Below are 15,469 nucleotides of genomic sequence, written 5' to 3'. Positions count from 1 at the left end.
TGCTACCTAGGGCAAAGGAAATTCCCTTGTCTAGAGCGTCACAGGAAAGCCATGTTCCACCTGCAGCTGATGGCTGTGTGTGCATTCTTACATCTACACTGCATAGCGCTGCAGCACAAGCCATCCCAGACACAGGTGGCCCAAGGCCACAAGTTCGATACCTGTGATTTGTTGCTATTGTTGATAGAATTGCTACTACAATCTTAAGGGAGGGGAGAGAATCTAAACCATGCTAGAGAAAGACCAACATTTTAATAGAGACCGAGGATACACACACAGAGTGTCAGAAAGATCTGCCACGTTTGCCACAAAAGGCCCTCATAGCTTCCTGGAGTGAGGAATGAAGCTGCAAGCATGAACATCCTATCTAAATTGGCATCACAAGGTGTGGGGCGGTGCCCACTGTCAGTGAGAACCCAAGTCAGCACAGCCATCTGCAGAAACAGTATAGTATTTCCTCTAGAATCTAAAATTAGAACCAGCCTGCGATTCAGGAATCCCACCTGTAGTATTCATCAAGGGCATTGAAACTAGGCTTTTGAAGAGCTGTCTCCACTCTGAGTCTCTGCAGCATAATCCACAAAGCAAACATGGAAGCAATCTGTCTGTGCCCCGCAGCCTGGGTAAAGAGATGGTACACATATATACAATGGGGCTTTATTCAGCCCCACAAGAAGGAAAGCCTACCATTTGTGAGCACATGGATGGACCTGGGGACATTACACTAGGTGAAATGAGACACACTCAAATGAAGCTCTACATGCTGTCACGTACATGACCCTGAAATAACAAAACACAAGGTAGGAGGAAGTGCAAGGTGGTTTCCAGGAGCAACAAGACGGACGATGAGAGAGTGACATTCGGGGATCCTTGAGAGTCGCTCTACTCAGTCTGCTTCCTAGCCTGTGAGATGCTGAATTTCCCCCACATCTCAGACTCTTGAGCGTGCAGTAAGATCCCCAAACTACAGTGTTCAGCACCATGCTGGGCAACTGCTGAGATCCCAATAAGTATCATCAGTGTCAATCAACATAGGAACGGTTTCCATAGAAGCATATGTAAGAGTATTTGATGATAATTTCCACGAGGTTCACTGTTTTTTTCCATCTTGTATTTTAGGGTTGAAATGCACAGAGGAGAACAAGGTGAGTGAAAGCTGTTAAAATGCACCTGTTACTCTTGAAAAGCTCAGGCATGTGGGCACCGGGAAATAAATGTGGCTGATATGTCACTTGAAAAGTTTGCCCTAGGGTTTCGGTTACCATTTTCACTTCCATTTGTAAACCAAAACATTCTTAACCACTGCCTGCCCCAAAACAATGAATTTAACTCCTGGTCCTCTTTCCTTTTGCAGACTCCTGTGCCGCCTCCACGGTAAGACATTTAAAATCATATTTGTGGTAGCGGGGTGATGGTTCAGAGGTCAAGAGCACTGACTACTTTTATAGAGAAACCAGCATGCTCACAACAGCCTGTAACTTTATTCCAGGGGACACGTGACGCACAGACAACACATGGTCAAAACACCCATACGCATAAAATAAAATTTTTTAAATGTAAATTTTTTTACATAAGCTTAAATGATTTGTGCCAGCTCCTGCAAAAGAGAAGCACAAACATTTGGCCTTGGAGAAGCTAGTCTGTGGACAACAGGCAGCAAGCCTCCATTCTTCCACACCATCAGACAGTTCTTCTACTGTTGGCACACCTCCCTCCTCCATCTATCTTTCTTTCTTAGTATTGGTGTTCAAAACAGGTCACTTCCCATTTTTGACACTTACTTATTTGTGGTGGGTAGTGTGACGTGCCACAGTACACATAGGGAGGGCAGAGAAAAACATATGGGAATTAATTCTCTATTTCCACTTTGTGGGTTCTGGGGATCAAAAATGGGTCCGCAGCTTTAATATCAAGGACCTTTACCTGCTGAGCCATCTCCCCAGCTCGAGACCAAGCTGATCAAGGACACATGTAGCAGGCAGACAGTGTTAAACAGCCTAACAAAAGCCCTTCTGATTACCATAATGTTATCCATCCCCCAAATCCATTTCTAGCAGCAGCGTCTCTACACGTGCTGTTCTTTCTTCCCAGAATCTTGCTCCCCAAATAGCAACATGGCATGTTCCTTTCTTTAGTGAAAACATTGGACAGAGCCTGTTGTAGGTATATCTAGACTCATGAGATCAGGAAAGACCCAACATAGAAATCAGTAGGTCAATAATCAACCAGAACTTTGAGTTTTCATAAATAAATTGATTTATAATTTAAGGACTTACAATGTATGAATATGTGTGCATCTAAGTCTATATGCTCATATATCACATATATTAATGCTTATTATTGCTATGTTTGTAGACACACAGAGGTAAGAGCTGCAGACTGGGCCATCGGGGCCCTGAGTGGGTTGGTGCATGCCTTTGCTCTACTTAGACCAATGTGTCCCTCAGCTAAGCATGTCAGTCACTTCACTCCTCATTCTGCCCTTACATGGAGTGGGGGCTTCTTGGGCCAAGGACTATGTCTATCTTATTTCCTTTTGCATCCACCAAAACACATGATGCACTTTGTGGATCAGCACACAAATGGCTAGAGAAAATGGGTGAAACAGGCTTTTATTGACTTGCAAACGTTTTCATGATTTGGGGGGCAAATTTTGAAACTCAGGTCATCCAGTGTGGAATAAGCAGGAGGTCATTGTTCTCTTTTCCCCAGGCCTCCTGTAGTCTAAATGGGTGGCATATTGAAAAGCCTGTGACACCTGTAGGGCATTGTCGCACACGCTACAGAATGCTGAGAATCAGAGCGCGGTACTCTGGAAGCATGAGGATGCTAAGACTTGAAGACATCCAAAATGGTCCAGGCTACAGAAAGCATCCTTCACACTTGGGCTTCAAACTCACAGCAGGGGAAGGGAGGAGAGGGGGCTAGAGTGAACTCACTGCCTGAGAAAGGCATGGCTGCTGACCTGCTCAATCCTTACCTATGTGACTCTTCCCACAGGCCCACCATCACCCTCCCCAAGAAGTATCAGCCCTTGCCTCCAGCACCACCAGAGATCAGTGCACACTTCTCTCTGAGACATGGCTTTCAAGATGTTCAGAGGGGGCTCAGGTGAGACCCTTGTTACTGTTGTGGTGAAATGACCAGTAGAAGTGGTAGATAGTGGGGAGTGAGAGATAAGAGAAACCAAACAGATCCCCTCTCTGAATTGCACACCACTGGGGGGTGGGGGAGCAGTGAGGGGGAGATGCCTAGAGGGAAAATGGACTTAGGAACCTCATCACAGAGAACAGAAAATGCCAGGAGGAAATCAGGACTCAAAAAAAAAAAATAATGGGTCTAGAAAACTCCAGAAACAATCTAGGACATCCCCCTTGTTCTAGGAAAGCCATTTGTTTGTTCCTGACTGCTCAGCCCCGAAATAATCACACAGAAACCATATTATTTGCAATACTGTTTGGCCAATAGTTTAAGCATATTTCTGGCTAACTCATATCTTAAACTGACCCATCTCCATTAATCTGTGTATCGCCACAAGGCTGTGGCTTACCTTGTAAAGTTCCAGTGTCTGTCTCTGGTGGGGCTACATGGCTTCTCACTGACTCCACCTTCTTTCTCCCAGCATTCAGTTTAGTTTTCCCCACCTAGCTAAGTTCTGCCTTGCTAGAGGTCAGAGCAATTTATTTATTCAGTAAAAGTGACACATAGACAGAAGGAGCTCCCACACCACCCCTTTGCCAGCTTCCAAACACCAACCTGGAGGACATAAGCAAGCTTAAACACACTTCTGCCAAAAACATATGTCAGCCTTGCTGACAAACATATTTGCCAGTCCTCCACCAGCAAGGGGAGTGTACCAGCTGACACTAACCACAAATGTATTGGGAATGTTCTTTCAAGATGGTAGATTTCCAAAAGTCCCTTATTTTGGAAGGGAGGAAGGAGTGTGCTTCTCCTTCCTCTGGCTCAGGATGAATGAGGATTTCTCGTAGAAGGCTGGAGTCAGCAGGACGCTAATGCAGGGACAACACTAGGTAGAATCGGTGCCTTGGGGAATACTGAAATTCAAGCCATCTTGAGCAACCATGAAAAAATCTTCTGTCTGATTCTGATAGGGATATTAGATTGACTATAATTCTGATTCTCCTCCTTATCCTAAATTGTCCTCTCATCTTTTTTTTTCCCTTTATAGACCCATAAAACTCCTCAGTGAAGTAGCCTGTCTTAGTTAGGCTTTTTTTTTCTTTTCCTTTGTTATTGTTGTGTTTTTGTTTGTTTGCTGTGAAGAGACACTATAACCATGGAAACTTTTATAAAGTGGAGTGGCTCACTTACAGGTCAGAAGCTCAGTCCATTTTCATCATGGCAGTGTGCAGGCAGATGTAGTGCTGGAGCAGAGAGTCCTACATCTTTCAGGCAATAGGAGGCTGACTGTCACACTGACTGAACCTTGAGAAAAGAGACCTCAAATACCATCCCTACAGGGACACACACACTTCCTCCAACAAAACCACACCTCCTAATTGTGCCACTTTCTCTGGGGGGCATTTTCTTTCAAACCAACACACTCTCTCTTATCTAGACAGTTTGTCCTTATATCCCTTAGTCTAGTACCTAGAAAAGAACACAGATCTCAACTGTAACTCCAAAATCCATGGTAGAGATTCTGCTTCTTAAGACCTGGCACTGTTTTTTGTATAAACTTAGGGGTTAGAGTTTGACTGGAGGAAGTGGGGTGCTGGCAGGCAGGCATTGAGGATACAGGTTTACGGCAGCTGTTCTCAACTGTAGGTGAGTTTATCCTTGCTCTGGATAGGGACAGTCCACGATATTTAGAGAAACATGGAGGTGGGACCACTTGGAGGAGAGGCAGGGAGGCTGCAGGGCATCTTACAATGGGCAGCAGAGCCCATCACAAAGGACAGTGGATCGTGCCTTAGGATGTCCAGCAACATACTGTGTAGACCTTTGCTAAAGCTGAGGATGAGAAAAGAAGGGTTCTGTGTTGCCTCCCACACACCCCACAGGCTAGTGTGAGCAGTTCAGAAAGCAAACTATGTGGGCGTCTTGATGAGGTGCACACAGGCAAAGTCCCAGAGGAGACTGGGGACATGGTCATGAACAAGAGGGTTTTATTACAGGAGAAAGCAGTGCTCTCAAATTCACTTCCGTTCGGACCCTCCTGAGTAGCCAGATGTTACTGATAATTCAGGTCACATATAAACCGTGCGGCCACCGCTGTGTAAACGGTGCCCTGGAGCTCTGAGCATCAGCCGGGAATACACAGGATGCGGTGCCTCTCTTCTAACAGCGTCTCTGTAGGTACTTGGGAAAGAGGTGCCCAAAGGCGGAGCTGTGACTCCTGGCGCCCCGGGTACCAATTGCAGGCAATGAAGTGTGTGATCTGCACCGTTGCCTTTGCGCCCCCTGGATGGGAGGTGTGGTTCCAGCTATTGTCTTTCAGCCCCTTTTGTCTCTATCAGCTCTGCCACTCTCTCTTTTGCAGCTAAGCCTTGACTTCAGGAAACAATGCTGGGTAGAAGCACTCCTGAGAAGGATGCTGCCAGTTAGGTCACCTGTCAACAACCGAACACTAGAGGGGAACTTGACATTGTGAGGACACTGGCTGGATATTTTCAACGGATGTTATAAAACTGACAATATCCACACACTTTTTTTTATTTTGCTCAACTTATTTTTTTCCAATTAAAATATTTTTTTTTCCTCAGAAGAGATACTTACATTCCAACTATAAACAACTGCAACACAAGCTATTTCAAACCAAAACTTTGGATCCGGAGAAATCTCTGTTACAAAGGAAAATAACACATGTTGGAGAGGCATCTGGGACTTTCTTTTTTTTATTTTTATTTTTTTTATTTTTATTTATTTGTTTATTTATTAAAGATTTCTGTCTCTTCCCCACCGCCGCCTCCCCTTTCCCTCCCCCTCCCCCAATCAAGTCCCCCTCCCTCGTCAGCCCAAAAAGCAATCAGGGTTCTCTGCCCTGTGGGAAGTCCAAGGACCACCCACCTCCATCCAGGTCTAGTAAGGTGAGCATCCACGAAACTGCCTAGGCTCCCACGAAACCAATAGGTCCAGTAGAATCAAAAACCCGTTGCCATTGTTCTTGAGGTCTCAGTAGTCCTCCTTGTCCGCTATGTTCAGCGAGACCAGTTTTGACCCAGGCTTTTTCAGACCCAGGCCAGCTGGCCTTGGTGAGTTCCTGATAGAACATCCCCATTGTCTCAGTGTATGGGTGCACCCCTCGCGGTCCTGAGTTCCTTGCTTGTGCTCTCTCTCCTTCTGCTCCTGATTTGGACCTTGAGATTTCAGTCCGGTGCTCCAATGTGGGTCTCTGTCTCTGTCTCCTTTCATCGCCTGATGAAGTTTAATATTCAGGAGGATGCCTATATGATTTTCTTTGGGTTCTCCTTCTTATTTAGCTTCTCTAAGAACCCGAATTATAGGTTCAATGTCCTTTATTTATGGCTAGAAACCAAATATGAGTGAGAACATCCCATGTTCCTCTTTTTGGGTCTGGCTTACCTCACTCAGGATGGTGTTTTCTATTTCCATCCATTTGCCTGCAAACTTCAAGAAGTCCTTGTTTTTTACTGCTGAGTAGTACTCTAATATGTATATATTCCATACTTTCTTCATCCATTCTTCAATTGAAGGGCATCTAGGTTGTTTCCAGGTTCTGGCTATTACAAACAATGCTGCTATAAACATAGTAGAGCATATACTTTTGTTGTGTGATAAGGCCTCTCTTGGGTATATTCCCAAGAGTGGTATTGCTGGGTCCATGGGTAGGTTGATCCCGAATTTCCTGAGAAACCTCCACACTGCTTTCCAGAGTGGTTGCATAAGTTTGCATTCCCACCAGCAATGGATGAGTGTACCCCTTTCTCCACAACCTCTCCAGCAAAGGCTATCATTTCTAATCCACATAAGCAGACCCTTCCCTTGCCATAACCTTAAAGAAAACTCAGAGGGAAACAACTTTGCGGCTGTGGACCCACTGATATTTTCACTCACCTGTCCACAGACCAGATAGCATTGTCCTGAGTATTAATCAACGTTTTCTGTGTTCTAACTGCACCCAGGCCCCTTGCGGAGTCTTTTTATGTGTGCTCTGGAAATTGAACCCAGCCTTTGCACATGCCAAGAAAGCAACTGTGTGTCTCCATCCCCTCAGGGAAGCATCTGTGTGTACATATTCAGACCACAGCACGAGGAAGGTGCTATTATTGCACCCCATAACACTGAGGGCACAGAAATACGGAGCTTGTTGTACCACGATGTGTCATTCAAACTTAGTGGACTCCATGGGTTGGGGTTTGGGGGTGGAGCCAAAACATGATTTAAATGAAGCAGTTCATATTTAGGACATGAAACACCTGGGCAACTGGCTGGGACTTTCCCTTTTCTACTGGGATCACATCTGTTCAAGGAATACAGTTCACCAAAAAGTATACTATGATAATTTGGGAAGTGAATGAAAGCTCTATAAATATCAAAAAAGCATGGCTTTTTAAAGGAATGAAAGTGTGATTTTCAGAGATATACCAACTCCATTTATGACTGGAAACTAAGGATATGAACGCATAAATTATTGTTATTATCACCATCATTATTGTGTGTTTCATTATATATACATATTATTAATAAATATCACTATAATATGTATTGTTACAATGTTATACCGCTATTAGGAGAAACTGGGTGGAAAAATTCAGCATCTCTCTGAATCAAGTCAGACCATACTGGTCATCCTTTATCAATCTCAGGACAGATTGACAACCAAGTGTGACCATCAGAGTGCCCACAGACGTGAAGTATTGTCTTATTCTAAACAGATTCATGCTTAAGTAGAACTTTCAACAACCCTCTTCCCTACTGTATAAATCTGGGGTTCAGAAAGAAAATTTACTGTATCAAGAAGGATGGCAGAGCCCATAGATGACAGAAGAAGGGTCCTAATAAAATCCATTCAAAACCAAGCCAAAAACCTCATGTCAAGAAAGTCCACCTTTGTAGAAAACAGCAGTGTCTTTAAAGTTGTACTAAGCACCTGTTATATCAGGGGGACAAATGTAAGAACTGTTTTGTGTAGTTTGGGGCCACTTTCTAATGGACCAGCTCTGGCAGCTAGAGCATGGGGAAGTACGTATCCAGATACCAGCGTACCCCACCGGCTCTGCGCAGAAAGGACTTAGAGAGTTCTGGTGTTCTGCCTGAAAATTCACTTTACTAACATGGAAGATCCCAAAGCTCACCCCTGTCCTGGAGCCCCATTCAACTTGTGGGATGCATCAGGGATTTATACATAGAGGTCTTTATCTAACCGGAGGATAGCTGCTCCACCTGTCCTACAAATATAACTGAAGTCAAGCAAGGAAGCATCTGGAATCTTAGAGAGCAAGCTTTGCTTACACAGTCAGTGAAATCCTCTTAAATATTTGAAAGGCTTTTGTAAATTGAGCATATTTGATTTTCGAATACTGCTCATGCTGACAGTGCAGGTTCAAATCCTAACTTCCCTTCACCCTTTCTGTACATCTGATAAAGTCAGTATGTAAATATAAAAAAAATGCAGGCCCTCTCACACAGTTCACACTCTTCCCAGAGCTGAATGCCATGAGCACTGTAACGTAAATCTACAATTCTAGGATCACCTCTATGATTTAAGATGGAGTTTCTGGGTCTGTGTGTGCACGCGCACACATGCACGCACATACACACAACGCATTCAGATTCCTGCAGAAACCAGAAGAGAGCATCGGAGGAGAACTCCCGGAACTGGAGTTACAGGCAGCTGTGAGCCCCCCAAGATTGTGGGTGCTGGGAACCGGACTTGAGAGCAGGAAACACTTTTAATCACTGTGCCTCCTCTCCAGCCTCAGCTTCTGCATTAAAAAAGAGCTATATAAGTCCATTTGCATGTAAGTATATAATGCAATTTGTACACATCACATCTTAATTTAAGCCAGTCCCACAGCATCTTTGACATATCATAATCTCCAGCATTGAAAACATTGAGGTTAGCTCAGTATAACCACAATATAATTAAGAGTATGGTATCGGTTCTGTTTCATTATCCCCGTTCATATCTCTTTTTATCATGAGCCCAAACCATGGGGACCTGGTAAAACATTACACCTGAGGCAGCTTTTGTAGGCTCTGCCTCGTATAGCCCAGGTTGGCCTTAAACTCCTGTGCTTCACGCCTTTGCCACCTCAGTACATGGACTGCAGGCCTGAACCACCATACTGGTCCATGTGGCACTGGGGAGCTAACGCTAGAGGCGATCACTCAACCCACCCTCTAAGCAGCCTCATTGGTTCCTGCTTTCATTTACTGACTCTTGAGGATAATGTAGCTCTGAACTCCTATGTGCAAGTGTTTGTGCATGGCTTTAATTCTTTCGGACATAACCCAAGCACACCATATTCCAAAGCCAAGGAGTGCCTTAGACCTGAGGCCAGCAGCTGAGGCCAGTCGGGCTGCCTTGATGGGGCCAACTCCAAAGGTCTACATGCACAGCTTCTCTCTGAGATTGGCAATGCCATCTTAACCTCGCATCATGCTCATACACCCAAGCAGGTGGGCAATACACCTCACCCCACATCCTCCCCTGGCTGGCTCACCAGTCTGGCCACAATGTGCCATTCTTACCCACTGGCTGCCACCGATTCTTATTTTCATCTCTAGGTGTTCACCTAATAATCTCCCAAGATAAATGCCCTTGCCATTCTGTGAGAACAAATGAAAGTCAGAGGTTTGGAGCCCCGTTCAATTTGTGAGGTACATCAGTGATTTATCCTTGGAGGGTTTATCTAGCAGGAGAGCCACTCCACCTGTCCTATAAATATAGATGGAATCAAGCGAGAGAGCATATAGAGTCTTAGAGAGCGAGATTTGCTTACAGACTCAAAGAAATCCACTTAAATATTTGAAATGCTTTTGTAAAGCAAACATACTTGATTTCCGAGTACTGCTCGTGCTAGCCATGCAGGTTCAAATCCCAGAAAGAACTTCCCTCGTGCTCAGGAGGTAAAGTGCTTGCAGCCCAGCATGAGGATCTGAGTTCAGATCCCAGCCCCCACCTACAAAGCCTGCTGTGTCCACAGACACGCAGATTCCCAGTATCCCACAAGCCGGTCAACGTAGCAGAAACAGTGAGAGACCGGTTTCAAAAGATAAAGTAAGAGAGTAATGGAGGAAGACACCAGTGCCACACCCTGGCCACCACATGTGCAAGCACACACGTACACACACACGCACGCACACGCACGCACATGTACATGTACATGCTCATACCCATACACAAATGAGCACTGGAGGGCTTGTCCACATATGAAATATTTGATGTTTGCTCGTCCAATAGCCCCGTAGTCAGACGCCATATTGGATTGCCTCCTTCCCATTAATTTTGATGGCTTTTTTTCTGTCTCATTCTCCCTTTGTCCCCTGCATTCTTTCTTTGGCCTTCCTGGGATCTTGGTGCCCCTGACAGCTTTGTATTAAAGCTCCCTTTCTCAGAGTGAAAAGCTGAGAGCTTGTTAAGCAGAGGGCTGAGTGAGCTAATGCAACCTGGCATGGGAGCTCAGGTGTCAGGAAGAAGAGGGGGTGACTCGAGCCCTCCTAAAGTGAGAAACGAGTAGTATATTCGTGCGCCTCTTCTCACCAGCTTCCACACTGGCTTAGTGCTTCTCCTTTCCCTTAGAAAACTACAAGAAAAATAGCCTGGTTTCATTTTATAGGGCAGTGATGAATTCACACTGGACTATGGGCTGTTAATTTGGCCATGAAAATGTAATCGGAGGTTTGTAAGGTTCAGAATGATTTTATCTTGCTCATGATAAATTACCTTTTATTTAACACCGCATTTCTTTCTTACTTACTTCCTCTTTTTTATCCTTGCAGGCAGATCAGCTCTAAAGACGTCTGTGAGGTAAGTAGCTGTTTTGTCTAACCAAGGGGGAATTTTGTGTGTTATCTCTGTAAGAAGCAAGATTCTGCTCACCTCAGGCAGCAGGGAGCACAGGGGCTGCCTACTTGCGCTCTCCTTTCTTACTATTATTTATTTTGCCTTCCACTAGAACTTGACATCACCCTAACAACCAGGCTTAGCTAAAACACACATTCTTACATCTTGCCAAGATCTTTTCCTGTTTTTGTCTGAGCTGCAACAGAAAGCCATTTCTCCAGTACGAAAGCCCACCGGGGAGGGTCAAAGCCATGCTGTGGGCACACTAAGCCCCCACCTGGTTGGGTGGTGCAGAGAAGGATCTAGTCCAGTAAGTTACCTGCTCTGACTCAAGCTTACATGGACCTTCTTGCTCTCCAAGTTAGTGCTTATTGGGTCCCATGTGATCTTCACAAAGCCCTGAACCAGTAGTTTTCAAACCTTCCTAATGTTGCAACCCTTTAATACATCCCTCATGTCATTGTGAACCCCCCACCATAAAATTATTTTTGTTGCTACTTCCTAACTATAATTTTGCTACTGTTATAAATCTTAATGTAAATATTTGATATTGGGACCACAGGGGGTCGAGACACACACACTGAGAATCACTGCCTAATCAGAGAAAGCCTGGATAGGAGCTGGCTGCCAGAGCTTCCCCACTTGGCAGAAGACGGGACATGGATCCCAGCATTCTGATCTGCTTCCTACATCTGTGGCTCTGCCCGGAAAAAAAAAATAGAGACAGTGAAAATAAGTTTTTAAAGGTAAAAAAGGAAAAGAAGGAGAGGAGAGGGACAAGACAAACAAAACATTTGTAGATCACTCCACTACGTTAGTTAACAGAGAAAATCAACAAGTAGAACAAGCTAGAGAGATTCCACTGTGCTTTTCTAATTGTGTTTGATTGGAATTGGAGCCCTCAAGCACAACAGTCAGCTGGGCTCCAGCAAGATAAAGCAACAGCCCTCCCAGCAGCAGGCTTCTCATGGTGTGCACGGGCCTCCTTCCCCTTGCCTTTGACAAGCCAACCCAGCACTTTGAACTGCAGAATACTCAGTGGGGAAACTTTCAAACAGCTCGTCTAAAATGGACTCATTACCCTTTATACCTGGCCTATGGATTAGCTTTGATTTGCTATCCACAATACACATACCCTCATCCCAGAACCCCAGAGATGCTAAGGTCTTTAAAACAAAGAAGCCTTCAGTTAGCTTCAAACGAGATGCAGGATGCCTCTCTAAGCAGATTGCTGCTAAGGGCTTTTTGTCTGCAAAATCAAGACGAACCAAGAGAGCTGAGCTCAAGGTCAGTTACTCTCAGAGTAACTCTGGGAACCTGGTTACAGGCGCCACCTTGTAACTTATCTAAAACAGTGATTCCTAATATTCCTAGATTTCACAATTCTTTGAATTTTTCATGAAAGGTATAATAAAGTTTCCTTATGCCCACAAAAGAAAATATGATTTTATTTATAATCAGATCATTTTTACTTCATAAGATTCCTAAGCCATATCATGACTTTCCCATCCCCCAGGTTAATGCCTGTCTTCTCTAGCTGATTCCTCGTGGCTTCTCAGAAGAGGCAATGTCTGGAATAGACGGAAGTTATTTGAAGTGAAGTGCTAAGCCCACTATAAAATTCTCTGCTTCTTCAGGGTTTGAGGGTAGAACCAGGCATGGTGGTATATACCCGCAATCATCCCATCACATAGGGGGCCAAGGCAGGAGGATTTTAAGCTGAGACACAAAATACATACTAGAATCCCATCTCAAAATTTGTGTGTGTGTGTGTGTTCAGAATGCAAGCGCACCCAATAAACATGTAGATTCTTCATAACATTCATGTTGATGGAAGTTTCTGTCCCACCCAGTCCCACAGCCATTCAGTCCCAAAGAAACACAAAGAGGCTTATAACAATTATAAACTGTTGGATCTATTAGCTCAGGCTTATTATTAACAAGCTCTTACATATTAAATTAACCCATAATTATCTATGTTTAGCTACGTGACTTGGTACCTTTTCTTTGTGAGGCATCATGCTTCCTCTGCATCTGGCTGATGACTACAGACTGAGTCTTTCCTCTTCCCAGAATTCTCCTACTCTGGTTACCCTGCCTATGCTTCCTGCCTGGCTACTAGCCAATCAGCACTTTATTAAACTAATACAAGTGACAAATCTTTACAGGGTATAAGAGCATTATCCCACAGCACTTTTCCTTTTTTCTCTTCACAATAAGAACTCTAAATCTAATCTCCTTTGTTTTTCTTTTTTCTGACCATTATTAATAACAACTTGTAACCAACATTCTAAACAAAGACAAACATCCATAATCCATTTTTTTGAAACATGGGCATAGTTTTCTAGGCTACTAGGCTACTGACTGGGAGCAGTGATAATATTATGGCGATGCAAAGAAAATTTAGGATTGTAGACAAGTCCTGACTGGAGTATTGTGTGAGACTTGATTAGCTCGATCAGCAGTCATGAAGCTGTTCTGGATGTAGAACTCAGAGGAAACTTTAACAGAGGTGCTCTGAAACATTACATCATCTAGGCCAATCAATCACATTGAAACCTTACTTTTCCTAACCAAGAATGAATCCACAGCCTCTCATTTTCTGTGGAAACAAAATCAAAACCTCTTCTCCAAAGCAACATATCTTTTGACTTATATTTTGAAGTCAAGTCATTTTCCAAATATATAGGTTGGATTAATCCTGTAGCATTTATAATCAAATGTCTTTTAGCAGCTGTTGATCCTTCACCAGCAGTTAAACAATTCAAAGACAAAATGATAACATACAGTTTCCAGATTCTGTGTGTATTTTCCATCTTTATGTGGCTTTTTAAAAATTCTATTTCTTTTATTTTTATTTTTAATTTTTTTTTCTTTTGAGACAAGATTTCGCTATTTTCTTTGGCTATCCTGGATCTCACTCTATAGACCATGCTGGCCTGAAACTCACAGAGATTCACCTGTCTCTGCCTCCCAAGTGCTGGGATTAAAGGCATGTGCCAGCACACTTGACTATATTTCTCTTTTTAAGGACTTTCTCTATTCTTTTTTTTTCTCCTAAGCCTATGTATATTTTTAAACACACTATTAATCATTTAGATATTTTTCTTTTTTCTGAATCTGTCTTTGCTGTATATTTCTATCTTTTTATGATCATATGAGTCTTTAGTTTGCTAGGGACATGACAAGGATTAAAGTCACAGCTTTGGTGACTGGATCTACCCCACTCCTTAGCTTTCTGAGAGTCTAGCTTTGTGGCAAAGGTACTGGTGGGAGCCATGCTTTTACCACAATTCTGTGGGGATTTTTAGGTCCATGCCACCACCAAGAGGCCTGATACTGGCTGCTCATGTGTTTGGTGGCAGAGCCTCTTAAAGAGCTGTGAGGTTTTTGCTGCTAACACTGGGACAGGAGGCCTTTCTTAAAGGATCTGTGCCTCTGCTTGCCTCTAGCAAACAGAGCCCACCTGAGAAAATGCTTCTACCAAGAAGTCATGTTTAACTCTGTTCTATGTCTAGAATCCCTTCTCAATCTCTTTCAGGTTTTATGTGGATGCAGTTGCCCCACATTGGCACCATTTGTAGATGAAATTTTCTGTCCTGCCTAGTCCTGCAGTCATTCAGTCCTGAAGAAACACACAGAGGCTTATAACAATTATAAATAAACTGTTTGGCCTATTAGCTCAGGCTTATTATTATTAACTAGCTCTTACATCTTAAATTAACCTATAATTATTATCTATGTTTAGCCATGTGGCTTGGTACCTTTTTTTCAGTAAGGCATCTTGCTTCCTCTGCATCTGGCTGATGACTGCAAACTGAGCCTTTCCTCTTACCAGAATTTTCCTACTCTGGTCACCCTGCCTATACTTCCTGCCTGGCTACTGGCTAGTCAGTGTTTTATCTAACCAATACAAGTGACAAATCTTTACAGGGTATAAGAGCATTATCCCACAGCACATTCAGGAAGTCAACCACTTTTAATCAGAGAAAGAAGAAAAAAAAATGTTTGGAAAGAGGAATAGCTGCATCTAGAAACAATAACATATTTTCTGTTCATTTTTAAAATGCAAATGTCAAAAATACAAAGCAATTACAGCCCCATACTTGAACATGATCTATCTTATTTCATAGTCTTTTCAAACCTGTTTTGTGTGTGTGCATGTGCACATATGTATATATTGAAAATAAGCCCCATGCAACCTGTGTATTGTGTATTCTTATTCCATTTTTACATAGATATCTGTTATGTCTGCATAATATTTCATTAACCAAGTATAACACCAAAATAAACAATTCCAGTGTGTGTGTTTATATATGTGTGTGTACATGTGCGTGTACATACATGTGTGTGTGTGGTGTATGTGTGTATGCCTGCAGGTACGTGTATGGGTGTTCAGGATCATATGTGTGCATGTGAAGGCCAGAGGAAGACCTCTGTTGCTCTCTGTGTTAGTCCTTTAAGATCCCTCTC

The 15,469-nt window shown here is 43.4% G+C and overlaps 1 protein-coding gene across 1 annotated transcript in view; it reads left to right on the top strand.

Moving 5' to 3' along the window:
* Positions 1–15,469, top strand: part of Clnk (cytokine dependent hematopoietic cell linker) — a 105,675-nt gene that overhangs the window by 57,811 nt on the left and 32,395 nt on the right. Inside the window, exons 8-11 of the mRNA XM_050149611.1 lie at positions 1,120–1,145; positions 1,355–1,374; positions 3,001–3,111; positions 10,933–10,960. Coding sequence (XP_050005568.1) covers positions 1,120–1,145; positions 1,355–1,374; positions 3,001–3,111; positions 10,933–10,960 — 185 coding nt within the window. The remainder of the gene's footprint in view (positions 1–1,119; positions 1,146–1,354; positions 1,375–3,000; positions 3,112–10,932; positions 10,961–15,469) is intronic.

Source organism: Alexandromys fortis, unplaced genomic scaffold, assembly GCF_014885135.2.
Source record: "Alexandromys fortis isolate MF-2015 unplaced genomic scaffold, M_Fortis_MF-2015_v1.1 scaffold_0, whole genome shotgun sequence".
NCBI lineage: Eukaryota > Metazoa > Chordata > Mammalia > Rodentia > Cricetidae > Alexandromys > Alexandromys fortis.
Note: the sequence above shows the minus strand (reverse complement) of the source record. Positions and strands in the feature narration are given on the sequence as shown.